This window comes from Scyliorhinus torazame, chromosome 16 (genome assembly GCF_047496885.1).
Source record: "Scyliorhinus torazame isolate Kashiwa2021f chromosome 16, sScyTor2.1, whole genome shotgun sequence".
In the NCBI taxonomy this organism is placed as follows: Eukaryota; Metazoa; Chordata; class Chondrichthyes; order Carcharhiniformes; family Scyliorhinidae; genus Scyliorhinus; species Scyliorhinus torazame.
Window position 1 is genome coordinate 21249326 of NC_092722.1, and position 15011 is coordinate 21264336.

The 15011-nt window shown below is 48.9% G+C and overlaps 1 protein-coding gene across 2 annotated transcripts in view; it reads right to left on the bottom strand.

The window, feature by feature from the left end:
• Nucleotides 1–15011, bottom strand: part of LOC140392622 (MORN repeat-containing protein 1-like) — a 347348-nt gene that overhangs the window by 282960 nt on the left and 49377 nt on the right. For both annotated transcript variants that reach the window (XM_072478054.1, XM_072478053.1), the window contains exon 6: nt 14264–14351. In XM_072478054.1, the coding sequence (XP_072334155.1) occupies nt 14264–14351 (88 nt within the window). The remainder of the gene's footprint in view (nt 1–14263; nt 14352–15011) is intronic.

A 15011-nucleotide genomic window follows, 5' to 3' on the forward strand; every position in this document is an offset into this window, starting at 1 on the left:
GAGTGAGAATGAAAGATGAGTCATAGCCACAGAAACCCAGGGAAACCGGGTGCTAATGGCCACAGAACCCAAGTGGAAAGAGTGCTAATGGCAGTCCCCAGAGAGGACAAAAGATGTGAAAGGCCAAACAGCAGGGAAACTAACATCAGAGGATGAACTGTAGGTGTGGGGGGAAGGAAAGAGAAAGGTTAAGGAAAGGTAGATAAGATTGGGGGGAGGCTGTTAAATATATATTAAGAAAGAAAGAAATGGTAAAGGACAGTTAAAATAAAATGGGATGAAAACAAATGGGTCGAGGTGGGGTAGAGCTGATCATCTGAAGTTGTTGAATTCGATGTTGAGACCAGAAGACTGTAGCGTGCCTAACCGGAAGATGAGATGTTGTTCCTCCAGTATGCGTTGAGCTTTACTGGAACATTACAGCACGCCAAGGACAGACATGTGGGCATGGGAGCAGGGTCTTTTGTTAAAATGGCAAGCAATGGGAAGGTCAGGGTCCTGAATGCGCACAGACCGAAGATTCTCAGCAAAGCGATCACCCAGTCTGCGTTTGGTCTCTCCGATATAGAGGAGACCACATTGGGAGCAGCGAGTGCAATAGACCAAATTGGAAGAGATGCAAGTGAAACGCTGCTTAACCTGGAATGAGTGTTTTGGGCTGGGATGTTAAGCATGGAAGAGGTAAAGGGGCAGGTGTTACACCTTCTGCGATTGCATGGGAAGGTGCCATGGGTGATGGGAGTGGTACTGGGTATGGTGGAGGAGAGGACTAGATTATCTCGGAGGGAACGGTCTCTGCGGAATGCTGATAGAGGGAGTGAAGGGAAGATGTGTTTGGTGGTGGTATCACGCTGGAGTTGGCAAAAATGGCGGAGGGGGATGAAATGTGAGAACAAGGGCTCTATCCTTGTTCTGGGAGGGAGTGGAGGGGGCGAGGGTAGTGGTGCGGGAGATGGACCGCACACTGTTGAGGGCCCTGTCCACAACTGTAGGTGGGAAATCATGGTTGAGGAAGAAGGAACACATTTTCGAAGCACCATTTTGGAAAGTGGCATCATCGGAACAAATGCGACGGAGGCAAAGGAGCTGAAAGGGATGGAGTCCTTGCAGAGTGGAGGGTGCGAAGAGTTGTAGTCCAGATAGCTGTGGGAGTCAGTGGGCTTGTAGTGGATAGTCTATTGCCGGAAATGGAGACAGAAAGATCAAGGAAGGGAAGGGAAGTGTCTGAGATGGACCAGCTGAAAGTGATGGAAAGGTGGAAACTGGAAGCGAAGTTGATGAATTTTTCCAGGTCCGGACGAGTGCATGACACAGCCCCAAAATAGTCATCAATGTATCGGTAAAGGAGTTGTGGGAGGGGGCCCAGTTAGGCCTGGAACAAGGAATGTTCCACATACCCCATAAAAAGGCAAGCGTAGCTAGGACCCATGCGGGTACCCATTGCTACCCATTTGGAGAAAGTGAGATGAGTTAAAGGAGAAGTTGTTGAGAGATATAACAAGTTCAGCCAGGCAGAGGAGAGTGGGGTTGGATGGGAATTGTCCGGGCATATTTTCGAGAAAGAAGCGAAGAGTTCTCAGGCCATCCTGGTGTGGGATGGAGGTGTAGAGGGATTGCACATCCATGGTGAATAGACTACGGTTAGGGCCCGCGGACTGGAAGCTGTCAATATGACGCAGTGCATCAGAGGAATCCCGGATGTAGGTGGGGAGGGAATGGACCAGAGGAGTGAGGATGGAGTCAAGATAAGAGGAAATAAGTTTGGTGGGGCAGGAGCATGCTGATACAATGGGCCTGCTGGAACAGTCCTTTTTGTGGATTTTGGGAAGTAGGTAAAAGCGGGCTGTCCGGGTTGGGAGACTATGAGGTTGGAAGCCGTAGGGGGAAGTCATCCGGAAGAAATGAGGTCGCTAACAGTGTTGGAGATAATGGCTTGATGTTCAGTGGTCTGGTCATGGTCCAGGGGGAGGTAAGAGGAAGTATCTGAGAGTTGCCGTTCAGCTGCTGCGAGGTAGAGGTCAGTGCGCCAGACGACAACAGCACCCCCTTTGTCGGCAGGTTTGATGACAAAGTCGGGGTTAGACCTGACGGAGTGAAGAGCAGAAAGTTCGGAAGGCAAGAGGTTGGAATGGGTGAGGGGGGGCAGAAAAATTAAGACGGCCAATGTCCCGTCGACAGTTCTCAATGAAAAGATCAAGGGCAGGTAATCGTCCGGGGGGGCGGGGGGGGGTCCACTTGGAGGCGGAATGTTGGAGGCACATGAAAGGATCAGTGGAACGGGAGGAGGATTCTTGCCCAGAGAAGTGGGCACGGTGACGAGGGCGACGAAAGAAGAGTTCAACATCATGTCGAGCCCGGAATTCATTGAGGTGGGGACGTAAGGGTACAAAGCTGAGTCCTTTGCTGAGAACAGCACGCTCAGCCTCAGAGAGGGGGAGGTCGGAGGGTATGGTGAACACACAGCAAGGGCTGGGGCTGGGAGAAATGGGGTACGAGGGATTGAGACTGGTGGAGGGCCAGGGATGGGCAGTGGTGTTGATACTGGGAGAAATGAGGTTCGAGGGATTGGGACTGGTGGAGGGCCAGGGATGGGCAGTGGTGTTGATACTGGGAGAAATGGGGTTCGAGGGATTGGGACTGGTGGCGAGCCTAGGATGGGCAGTGGTGTTGATGAGTTGTTGAAGCTTGAGTTCCTTAACATCTGTAAGAAACAGGAAAAGATTCTTGTTAAAGCGTCGAATGATGCGAAGGATGAAATGAAACTGGGGACAGGGACAGCTTTGAGAGAAAGACGGTGCTGCTGGAGAGAGATGTTGAGTGCCTTCATGTGGTGCCGCATGGCACTGAGTGTGGCTTTCAGGATGTGGCGAGAGCAGCAGTTGGAAGAATGTTGTATATCCTGGAGGTACCTGTAATCCTGGAGGTTACATGCAGGGTGGAATTTAAGTTTAAATTCCCGTGGGGTAAGTTGGAGATGAAGACAGCCACTGAGGAAGGAAATATGGCTGTGGAAGCGAGTCTTGGTAAATACCTTGGCCAACACTAAGAGAGAAATGGAAAGTAGTGAAGGTGGATAGTTGGGAGGCTGAGGCTCCACCCGATTCTACCCGAGGCTGGAATTGAACCCGGGTCCCTGGTGCTGTGAGGCAGTAGTGCTAACCACTGTATCACCGTGCCGCCGATTACCTTGGTTTTGTACTCATGTTGGTTTGAGAAAAAAAAAACCTGTATTGGACTTTGTACAGTCAGGACCCTGGATTTGCATTTGTGAGGGGTTTAAAGGTTTTACAGTTTGCTTTGGTGTGGTTAACTTTGTCAAGAACAACACTGCTGATACCTGGCAAACCATCTGAGCTCCTGGGCACTGACGGTTGTGAGCTAGAATCCAAGGACAAATCCCCTGCCATACTCTCCGGATACAGCCATTTCCTTTGTTCCTCCTTAAAACCAGACACAAAATTGTCATCCATCAGAGTTTTCACTTTTTAAAACAGCTCCTGAACCACTCTTTAGTTCTTATGTCCTGATCTCCCACTTCCTTCTGTGTTTGCATGTTTTTTCAATGTCCAATGCTTTGAAAAAGGTTTCAACCAGCCAAACATCCAAATCATCCTTCATAACAATTGTTTTTTGTTGATTCTTTCCTGGGGTGTGGGTGGCAATGGCAAGGCCAGCATTTGTTGCCCATCCCTAATTGCCCTTGAACTGAGCGGCTCGCTAAGTCATTGCAGAGGGCAGCTAACCACAATTTTGCCAGCCTGGAGTCATATGTAGGCGAGACGAGTTAGGGACAGCTGATTTCCTTCCCGAAAGGACACGAGTGAACCTGGTGGGTTTTTACAGCAGTCAACGATAGCTGTCATGGTCACTATTACTGAGACTACAGTTTTTATTAACCAAATTTAAATTTCACTGATTTACCTCAGAGGGATTTGAACCAGTGCCCCTGGAGCATCAACCTGGGCACTGGATTCCTAGTTCAGTGACATTACCACTACACCAAAGTTTGCCTGAAATGTTTAAATTTAGAGTCATTTTTAACTTCGTCACCATGGTTGAATCATTCAGTTTTCTTTTCCATGTATTAAATTGCCCCCTTTTGTGCAAGCAGTTTAAAATCCCTTTTAGCTCCTTTAAGAATGTTAAGGAGCAGATAATTCTCCGTCCGTTCAGGCCAGTGGAATTCTCCGTTCCTGTCACTGTGAATGGAGTTTTGGCTGAGCTCCCAATTCTCTGTTCTCATTGGCAGCAGTAGTGGGGCAAATCCATCCCGGCCAAGATGTTTCACCTGGTTTGGGAGCCTAGAACCAGGGGACACAATTTCAAAATAAGGGGGAAGCCACTTAGGACTGAGCTGAGGAGAAATCTTTTCACTCACAGGATTGTGAAACTTTGGAATTCTCTACCGCAGAGGGCTGTGGAAGCTCAGTCTTACGTTTAAAGCAGAGATTGGTCGATGTCTAAATACCAATGACAAAGGGATTTGGGGATAGTGTGGAAAAAGTAATTGAAGCGCATGACCAGCCATGATCATACTAGATGAGCTGAATGGTCACTCCTGCTCCTATGTTCTTGTGTGTGGCGTGGAGAGGAGTTTACAGGTGGTAGTGTTCCCATGCATCTGTTGCCTTTGTTCTTCTAGGTGGTGGAGGCTGCGGATTTGGCAGATAGCAAAGAAGTCTTGGCAAGTTGCTGCAATGTAACTCGTAGATGGTACACACTGCTGCCACTGTGTCGGTGGTGGAAGGAGTGAATGTTGAAGACGTGGATGGGGTGCCAATCAAGCGGGGCTGCTTTGTCCTGGATGGTGTTGAGTTTCTTGAGTGTTGTTGGAGCTGTACTCATCCAGGCAAGTGGCAAGTATTCCATCACACTCCTGACTTGTGCCTTGTAGATGGTGGACAGGCTTTGGGGAGTCAGGAGGTGAGTTACTCTTCACAAAATTTCCAACCTCTGACCTACTCTTGTAGCCACAGTATGATTGGTCTAGTTCAGTTCTTGGTCAATGGTAACCCCCAGGATGTTGATAGTGGGGCATTCAGCGATGGTAATGCCATTGAATGTCGAGGTGCGCTGGTTGGATTCTCTCTTATTGGATGTCATGAATGTTACTTGCCACATCAGCCTAAGCCAGAGGTCTTTCTGCATATGGGCATGAGTTGCTTCAGTATATGAGGAGTCGCAAATGGTGCTGAACATTGTGTAATCATCAGCGAACCTTCCCATATCTCACCTTATAATGGCCAGAATGTCATTAATGAAGCACCTGAAGATGATTATTCGAGGACACTACCTGAGGAACTCCTGCTGGTATCTCCTGGATCTGAGATGCTTGACGTCCGACAACCATCATCTTACTTTGTGCTAGGTACGACTCCAACCGGTGGAAAATTCCCTCTCCACCACACTGATTCCCATTGACTCCAGTTTTGCTCGGGCTCCTCGATATCACACTCAGTCAAATGCTGCCTTGATGTCAAGGGCAGTCACTCTCATCTCATCTCTAGAGTTCAGGGGCGGGAACCACTCCAGCGTCGGGCCGCCCCAAAGGTGCGGAAGTCTCCACACCTTTAGGGGCCAAGCCCTCACCTTGAGGGACTAGGCCCGCGCCGGAGCGGTTTCCGCTCCACCGGCTGGCGGGAAAGGCCTTTGGCGCCACGCCAGCCAGGGCTGAAAGGTCTTTGCCGAGTGACGCGGGTCCACACATGCGCGGGAGCGTCAGCGGAATTGGATTCTGCAAAGACTATGGCCCCTAACCACATTCCAGCAATAATATTGAAGACTTGTGCTCCAGAGCTAGCTGCGCCTGTAGCCCAGCTGTTCCAATACAGCTGCAACACTGGCAACTACCCAGCAATGTGGAAAAGTGCCCAAGTAAGTCCTGTTCATAAAAATCAGGATAAGCCTCCGCCATAGTGAAGACCATGGCAAAGGCAGAAGAAAAAGAGTGCCCCCATGGCACAGGCCCGCCCGCGGATCGATGGGCCCCGATCGCGGGCCCGGCCACCGTGGGGGCACCCCCTGGGGCCAGATCGCCACGCGCCCCCCCAGGACCCCGGAGCCCGCCCGCGCCGCCTTGTCCCGCCGTTCAAAAGGTGGTTTGATTCACGCCGGCGGGACTGGCATTCCAGCAGTGGGACTTCAGCCCATCGCAGGCCGGAAAATCGGTGGGGGTGGGCCTGCCGACCGGCGCGGCGCGATTCCCGCCCCTGCCGAATCTCTGGTGGCGGAGACTTCGGGGCACGGCGGGGGCGGGATTCACGCCAGCCCCCGGCGATTCTCCGACCCGGCGTGGGGTCAGAGAATCCCGCCCCAGTTCTTTTGTCCATGTTTGGACCAAAGTTGTATTAAGGTCAGGAGCTGAGTGACCCTGATGGAACCCAAACTGAGCATCAGTGAGCAGGTTATTACTGAGCAAGTGCCGCTTGGTAGCACTGTTGACGATGCCTTGCAACAGTTTGCTGATGATAGAGAACAGACTGATTGGATGGTAATTGGCCAGGTTAGACTTATCCTGATTTTTATGAACTGGACTTACTTGGGCACTTTTCCACATTGCTGGGTAGTTGCCAGTGTTGCAGCTGTATTGGAACAGCTGGGCTACAGGCGCAGCTAGCTCTGGAGCACAAGTCTTCAATATTATTGCTGGAATGTGGTTAGGGGCCATAGTCTTTGCAGAATCCAATGCTTTCAGCCATTATTTGATATCACGTGGAGTGAATCGAACTGGCTGATGATCTCAGGAGGAGACGGAGATGGATCATCCACTTGAAGATCGATGTAAATGCTTCAGTTTTATCTTTTGCACTGATGTGCTGGGCTCCCTCATCACGGAGGATGGGATATTTGTGGAGCCTCCTCCTCCAGTGAGTTGTTTAATTGTCCACCACCATTCACGACTAGGTGTGGCAAGACTGCAGAGCTTAGTTGCTTGTGGGATCGTTTAGCTCTGCCTCTCACATGCTGCTTTCGCTGCTTGGCATGCAAGTAGTTCTGTGTTGTAGCTTCACCAGCTTAGGTATGGCTGGCGCTGCTCCTGACATGCCCTCTTGCCCATTTCATTGAACAAGGGTTGATTCCCTGATTTGATAGAGTGGACGATATGTTGGACCAAGAGGTTACAGATTGTGGTTGAAAACAGTGCTGCCGCTGCTGATGGCCCACAATGGATACCTAGTTTTAAGTTGCTGGATCAAAATCCATCCCATTTAGCACAATGATAGCATCACACAAAACAATGGAGTATACCCTCAATGTGAAGACTAGACTCCATGTCCACAAGGACGGTGCGGTGTTCACACCTATCAATACTGTCACAGACAAATGCATTGGCAACAGGTAGATTGGTGAGGGAAAAGTCAAGTAGGTTTTCCCCTCACTACCTGCTGAAATACCGAGTCTTGCAGCTATGTCCTTTAGGGTTTGGCCAGCTCAGCTCACTCTTGCTGATGGACAATAAAGTCTCTCACCCAGTGCCCCAGCCTTCCTCAGTGTTCCTCCAAACGGTGTTCAACATGGAGGAGTATAATTCATGTGTTGAGTGGGGGTGGTAAGTGGGAATCAGCAGGAGGTTTCCTGGCCCATGTTTAAAGTCATGAGACCTCATGGGATCCGATGTTGAGAATTCCAGGGAAATTCCATCCCTTCCAACATCTCTGGTAGGTCTGCATTGTTGACAGAAGTAGCATATCGACCCCCTTGAACTAAATCTGTCCTCCGAGCCTTCACTTCCGATTCAACAAGGGCAGAGGTCCTTCATTTTTCATCTTTCTCAGAGCCAGGCCTCTGCTCATCATCGACCTTACTCTCTTTCCAGTTATTCTGGAAGATACAAAAGTCGGGTCTGTTACTAATCATCTTATAAATTAACTCATAATTACCCGCCATAATGAGGCTTCCCTTACCTTCTGAACTTTGTGGTCTTCCAGGTATGACCTTAACCCCAAAGATATTAACTCCTATTTTTGAATTTGTCCACCAACATAGGGCTGGATTCTCCAATAATGGGGCTATGTCCCCACGCCGGCGTGAAAAGCGGCGCCAACCACTCCGGCGTCAACGGTCCCCGATAATGGGGAATGCCCCCCTACCTAGGGGGCTAGGTTGGGGAGTGGTCCCACAGCTCCAGCCGGTGCAGAACGGCCCACGCGAGTTTGCGCCTGTGCGGAAAGGCTGGCGTGATTCCGCGCATGCGCGGACCGGCTGGCGTATTTCCGTGCATGCGCGGGGGTTCCCTTCTTGGCGCTGGCCCCCACACATATGGCGGAGCCCTACAGAGGCCCAGTGCGGAGTAAAGAAGGCCCCAACGGAACCAGCCCGCCTGCCGATCGTTAGGCCCCGATCGCAGGCCAGGCCAATGTGGCCTCCCCACCCCCCGGGATCGGATTCCCCCACCCTCCCTCCAGGACTGCCCATGCACACTCACCTTCCATGTCCCGCCGTGTGGGACCCGAGTAACCCACGGCGGCGGGACCCGGCCAAACTCGTCGGTCACTCGGCCCATCGGGGCCCAGAGAATTGCCGGGGGGCCGCTGTCAATGGCCCCCGACCGGCGCGGCGGGAATCCCGCTGGAGCCTGAGAATCGCTGCCAGAGAATGGGGAAGCCGGCGTCAGAGTGGCGGGGATTCTCCGACCCGGCGCTGGGTTGGAGAATCCCGGCCATAATTTCTCTAAGGTTATCAAAAACTTGTTCCACCTTCATTGGCCTACTGCACCTATCAAACACTATTTGGCAAATTCTGCATAAGTCATAGCTCAAATTTCAACCTGTAGGCCCCTGGCAACTTCCTGTAATCACATGAGTGCTCTACTGAAAGAGATGAGTGCACCTCTAAAGTCCCAACCAAAGCACTTCTTTCGGCCAATACAGATTCAAAACAACTTTCTCGAATGATAGGAAATGCATCTCTACTCCCTCCTCACTAAATCTAATAACAATCTTTATTAGTCTCACAAGTAGGCTTACATTAGAACTGCAATGAAGTTACTGTGAAAATCTCATCGTCGCCACATTCCGGCGCCTTTTCGGGTATACAGAGGGAGAATTCAGAATGTCCAAATTACCCAACAAGCACGTCTTTCGGGATTTGTGGGAGGAAACCGGAGCACCCGGAGGAACCCACACAGACACGGGGAGAACGTGCAGACTCCGCACAGACAGTGTCCCAAGCCGGGAATCGAACCTGTGACCCTGGCGCTGTGAAGCAACAATGCTAATGTGCCGCCCCATTTAGGTCTTTGCCAAATCAAAATTAACAGGAGTTTAACTATCTGAGCCAGCTTCACCTCCCTCATCCCATAGGCCAATATTTCTTATTTACCAAGAAAACTACAAGTGATCAAGCTCTTAAAAGTCATTTGCAAACATTCTTTTTTTTAAAATTTAGAGTACCCAATTCATTTTTTCTAATTAGGGGGCAATTTAGCGTGGCCAATCCACCTACCCTGCACATCTTTGGGTTGTGGGGGTGAAACCCACGCAAACACGGGGAGAATGTGCAAACTCCACACGGACAGTGACTCAGAGCCAGGATCGAACCTGGGACCTCGGCGCCAGGAGGCAGCAGTGCTAACCACTACATCACCGTGCTGTCCTATTTGCAAAATTTCTCAATAACAATTACAGATTCCACAGACAAGTTAAAGAAATTTTACTTACTGCACTGCATCTAGATCAAAAATTGTCACACAGGCAGCACAATGGAGGTCATTAGCACTGCTGCTTCATAGCACCAAGGTCCCAGATTCGATCCCAGTCCCGGGTCAGTATCCGTGTGGAGTTTGCACATTCTCCCAGTGTCTGCGTGGGTCTCACCCCCCACAACCCATGGATGTGCAGGGTAGGTGGATTGGACACCCCAAAAATTCTCCCTTAAAAAAAAGTCGCCACACTGTCCAGCGATTTTATGGGTCATGAGGGTAATGTTCCAACTGAGAATTTCCAAATTCAGGTTATTTAAAATAATCACCAGAATGTGCAAACTCCACACGGACAGCGACTCAGAGCCAGGATCGAACCTGGGACCTCGGCGCCGTTAGGTAGCAGTGCTATCCACTGTGCCACCATGTTGCCCCCTGTACCTGGTTTCCTGACTGTGCGGCACGGTGGTTGGCACTGCTGTCTCCAAGCGACATGGACATGGGTTCCATTCCGACCTTGGGTGACTGTCTGTATAGAGTTTGCACGTTCGCCCCATGTCTGCGTGGGTTTCCTCCGGCTGCTCTGTCTTTTTTCCGCAGTCCAAAGATGTGGCTAGATGGGTTGACCATGCTAAATAACCCCTTCGTGTCCAATAGGTTAATGGGGTTTTGGGGAAAGGTCTGGGGCCTGGGTAGGGTGCTCTTTCATAGGGTCGGTGCAACCTTGACGGGCCGAATGGCCTCCTCCTGCACTGTAGGGATTCTATGAACTCCCAGCAGGCACTCTCTGTCCGAAATACCAATTTAGAAAATTATCCTACTACTTCAATTGATTTTTTAAATTTAAAGTGCCCAATTCTTTTTTATCCAATTTAGGGGCAATTTAGCGTGGCCAATTTGCCTACCCTGCACATCTTTGGGTTGTGGGGATGAGACCCACGCAGACACGGGGAGAATGTGCAAACTCCACATGGACAGGGGGTTGGGATCAAACCCAGGTCCTTGCTAACCACTGCACCTCCGTGCCACCCCATACTTTCATTGTTAATTCCTGAACTGGTTTGTTTTGCTAACTTTGAGATTTGCTGCAATTCTAAAAAACTGAAGATCAAAAAGCATCTGAAGCTGCATTAACACAACAATGGGAGGGTTTGGGGGAGGTGGTTTTGGACCTCACTGGTGCTCAAAAGTTGCAGTGTAAATCCAAAGTCAGAGTTCAGGCAAATTCCAATGGGTATGATGTCGAGGGTTGGTGGAAGAGGTGTACCAATGTGAAGTTGATTGCCTCAATAGCCCTTTCTCCTCCTCAATTGTATGGCAGTGACTAAAGGCAGAGAATTACAGGCTGCAGACAGTTCTGCTCAGAGTTAAAGGGAAAACAAACAGATTTCGATCTCTTTGTGCAAGAACCCCAAGGCACTGTATGCCGAGCATGAAAAGGGATTAGGAGAGGAGACTGAAGGCACAGTCGAAGGCTTTTGAAAATATGAGAGGGGCATTGAAGGGTAGGAATTTAGGGAAGAGAATAGTGCTCAGACAGCTGAAGACCTGGCTACCAATAGTGGAATTGACGTAGAGCATAGGGAAGTGCAGAGGAGGTGCATATTAGAATAGCAGAGAAGGGGGCAACACGGTGGCTCAGTAGTTAGCATTGCTGCCTCACGGCGCCGAGGTCCCAGGTTCGATCCCGGCTCTGGGTCACTGTCTGTGTGGAGTTTGCACATTCTCCCCGTGTTTGCGTGGGTTTCGCCCCCACAACCCAAAGATGTGCAGGGTAGGTGGATTGGCCACCCTAAATTGCCCCTTAATTGGAAAAAAATGAATTGGGTACTCTAAATTTATTTTAAAAATAGCAGAGGAGGAGGAATTTTCCAAGTTGGAGTGTATTACCATACTTACTTCTTACATGATCAATTTTAGCAGAGTAAGAAGTCTTACAACATCAGGTTTGTTTCGAATCACTAGCTTTCGGAGCGCAGCTCCTTCATCAGCTAAGTGGCAGGTTTTGGTTCATCAGGGTTCCAGGGGAGATCAGAATATTCAAAGACTTTTAAAATTTATAAATAACCGAAACTCCCAACACACACACACACAAACCACACTCATAAAACAGCTCCAATGAATGGTGTGAAAAGAGAAGTGATTATACTATGGGAAAATGATGTTATCAGGCACCGAAACTGAATTAATTCATTCATTACACAGTGCCATGGTGAGGTAACGTGTTCCTGCCTGCACGCACTCCACACAGCTGCAGTACTGACGTCTGGGGAGACTGGAGCCTGGAGCCTACAGTGGGCAATGACGCCAAATGGCATCCACAGTCCTGCAGGAGTTAACCATTCGATTGCCAAATTACTTCCTGCCAAGGCTGGGTCCCTTCCCCCGCTGTAGAACACAGCCATTTAAGACACGTTCAATAACACTGTGCACTTTTTTGATTCTGGCTGAGAACCAGAGTTAAAAATTAAAGGATACGAAACAAAAAGATTGAGTGGAAACCATTGTCCATATTTATTTAGGGCAGTATTTTATCTTAGGCTTTTAATTTTTTTTAAAGTTTCATTATTTTGCTCCCATCCCTTTTTCTCAAAGCATAAACCATTCCTCAGCTTGGCCTCCAGTTCCCAGGCCTTTGCTAATGGTGTTCTGAAACACAGCTACAGCGTCCTGTGACAATCCCCCTTGTCTTTCCCCTGCAATGGCACAGCCTGGAATAGGGATTCGCCACATGATAATAATAATCTTTATTGTCACAAATAGGCTTACATTAACACTGCAATGAAGTTACTGTGAAAAGCCCTTAGTCGCCACACTCCGGCACCTGTTCGTGTACACAGAGGGAGAATTCAGAATATCCAAATTGCCTATCAAGCACCTCTTTTTGGGACTTGTGGGAGGAAACCGGAGCACCCGGAGGAGAGCCACGCAGACACAAGGAGAACGTGCAGACTCTGCGCAGACAGTGACCCAAGCTGGGAATCAAAACTGGGACCCTGGGCGCTGTGAAGCAACAGTGCTAACCTTCATTGCTCCATGGAGGTTCCACCTAAACTCACACGAACACTCCCACAGTAGGAGAAGCCCTACTTCCTGCTGCATGGCAGAGACCCTGTGCCCCATCGGGCAGCACGGTAGCATTGTGGGTAGCACAATTGCTTCACAGCTCCAGGGTCCCAGGTTCGATTCCGGCTTGGGTCACTGTCTGTGCAGAGTCTGCACATCCTCCCAGTGTGTGCGTGGGTTTCCTCCGGGTGCTCCGGTTTCCTCCCACAGTCCAAAGATGTGCAGGTTGGGCGGATTGGCCATGATAAATTGTCTTTAGTGTCCAAAATTGCCCTTAGTGTTGGGTGGGGTTACTGGGTTATGGGGATAGGGTGGAGGTGTTGTCCTTGGGTAGGGTGCTCTTTCCAAGAGCCGGTGCAGACTCGATGGGCCGAATGGCCTCCTTCTGCACTGTAAATTCTATGATAATGATAATCTATTTTGCACCTGCATAGCAAACTCAATTTAGTGCTCATACTGGCATGAACCAGTACTTGATACTCTCTATCTGGAGAGACCCCCATTTACCATTCCACAAATCTTCCATTTACCGCTCCATAGCTGAAGGAACCTAACATTGCTCCGGGTGGCCTGAACCTCTATTTACTGCCCCACAAGGTTTGCCAATGCTCGTCAGAATTTTAAAAAATTTTTTATAAACACTAAATTTTAAAACTCGTGAATACAAAGAGAGTTCTATTCTCAAATTAAAGACTTTAGGATTTGGTTAAGAGTTGGTACTTTCATGCTGTGTTGAAAGAAAAGCTTTAATTTAGAGAATGATAACATCGAAACATGAAAGTTTAGTACAGTGCTATAAATAGACTGTGTTGTGCTGAATGGGAAAGTGCCACCTTCATCCCCAGACTGTGCTATGGTAGCCAATTTCAGACTGGATGTCACAAATCAAGTGTTCCATCTAGTAATGTTATGGGCGTACAACCTACATGAGCCATATCCAGCTCTGGTAATCGACCAGATTGAATACAGGTAACATAGTTCAGATCATCCTGATTTCCCCCATTTGAATTTGATGGGCCTTTGGGTTACAGAGGGGCTGTTCTCTGAGTGATAGACAAATTATAAATTCTAACATCAAGATCAGATAGTAACAGCAACTTGAGACATCAGGAATGAATGGGAACATTAATTTCAACTGCATCTGCAGCCTACATGGTATATACAGGCAGTGGATGAGCGTCAGATTGGGGTCAGGTATGATGGCCTCCCTTGTCAAACAGCCTGCTGATGCTCACTGTACAAGCATTCACAAGAGGAATGTCGACTTGGTTGAGATATGGCAGGGCTGGTGCCATTAATGGAGGTGTAACCGGGTATTTGTCAGTGTTGTCAGGCCAAGGCGGGATGAAGGTGAAAGTGTGGGGATGAGAGTAAAGAGCAGGAACCCGAGAACATTATGAGGTGTTATTCCTAGACTTCTTTTGAAATAACATTGCAGCTTTAAAAGTTTCAGTTGGCTTCTGCTTCCGAAAATTTGCAGAGCGTTAAAGCCTGCAAAGTGTTGCCTTTGAGTTGAAGAACATGCTCACAGTGACATCTACTGCCAAACAGGAATACCTCGTAAAGGGACCTGTCTGCATACTGCAGTATGCCATGGCCCTGTCGCCGATCCAGCACCCAATCTCCCTGGTAGTGGTCCCCATTCCTGAATCAGAGAGGAAAATAGGGGTCATGTTTATTATTTTACTTTTCAACAGATTCATAAATGATTCATCTTAAAGCATTGAATTTAAAACATGTGGTCAGCTTGTTTCCCCCTCCACCTTACTGGCAGGAAAGAGCCGCGTACACCCGGAAGTTCAATTCCCTGTTGGTGACATGTTTAGCTGATGGTAACCTCAAGAAGAACGACAATTGACCTTTGAAACCCTGGGGTGGAGTGGAATGGGGCTATCATGGTTCTTGCCCCTGGTCATTGTGCAGTGACCCCTGTCGAAAAAGGCACATTGTGTAAAGAGAAAATTGGGCTATGCTGCAACTCCCTCCTAGGTTGAATAGCCAGCACAGTTATTACTTGTACTTGCAAATAAATCATGAGTCCATGGACAAGGTACCATAAGCTTGTGGTGCCCGTGGAATTGGAACATGAGTCAACAACGTATGAAAAGATATGAAACGGCGAAGAAAGTGCTGACTAAGTATGAAGGGCAGGTGCAGGACAGAGTACATGAATTCACTGAAGCAGCAATGCTGTCAATTTACTATTGTAAAGTTTTCTGCTGTTGCTGTTGTTGGTATGCCCAAATTGCAGAAAAATAAATAAATCTGTTCTCTGCAGGCTCCAGACCGTCTGTTGGAGTTTCCT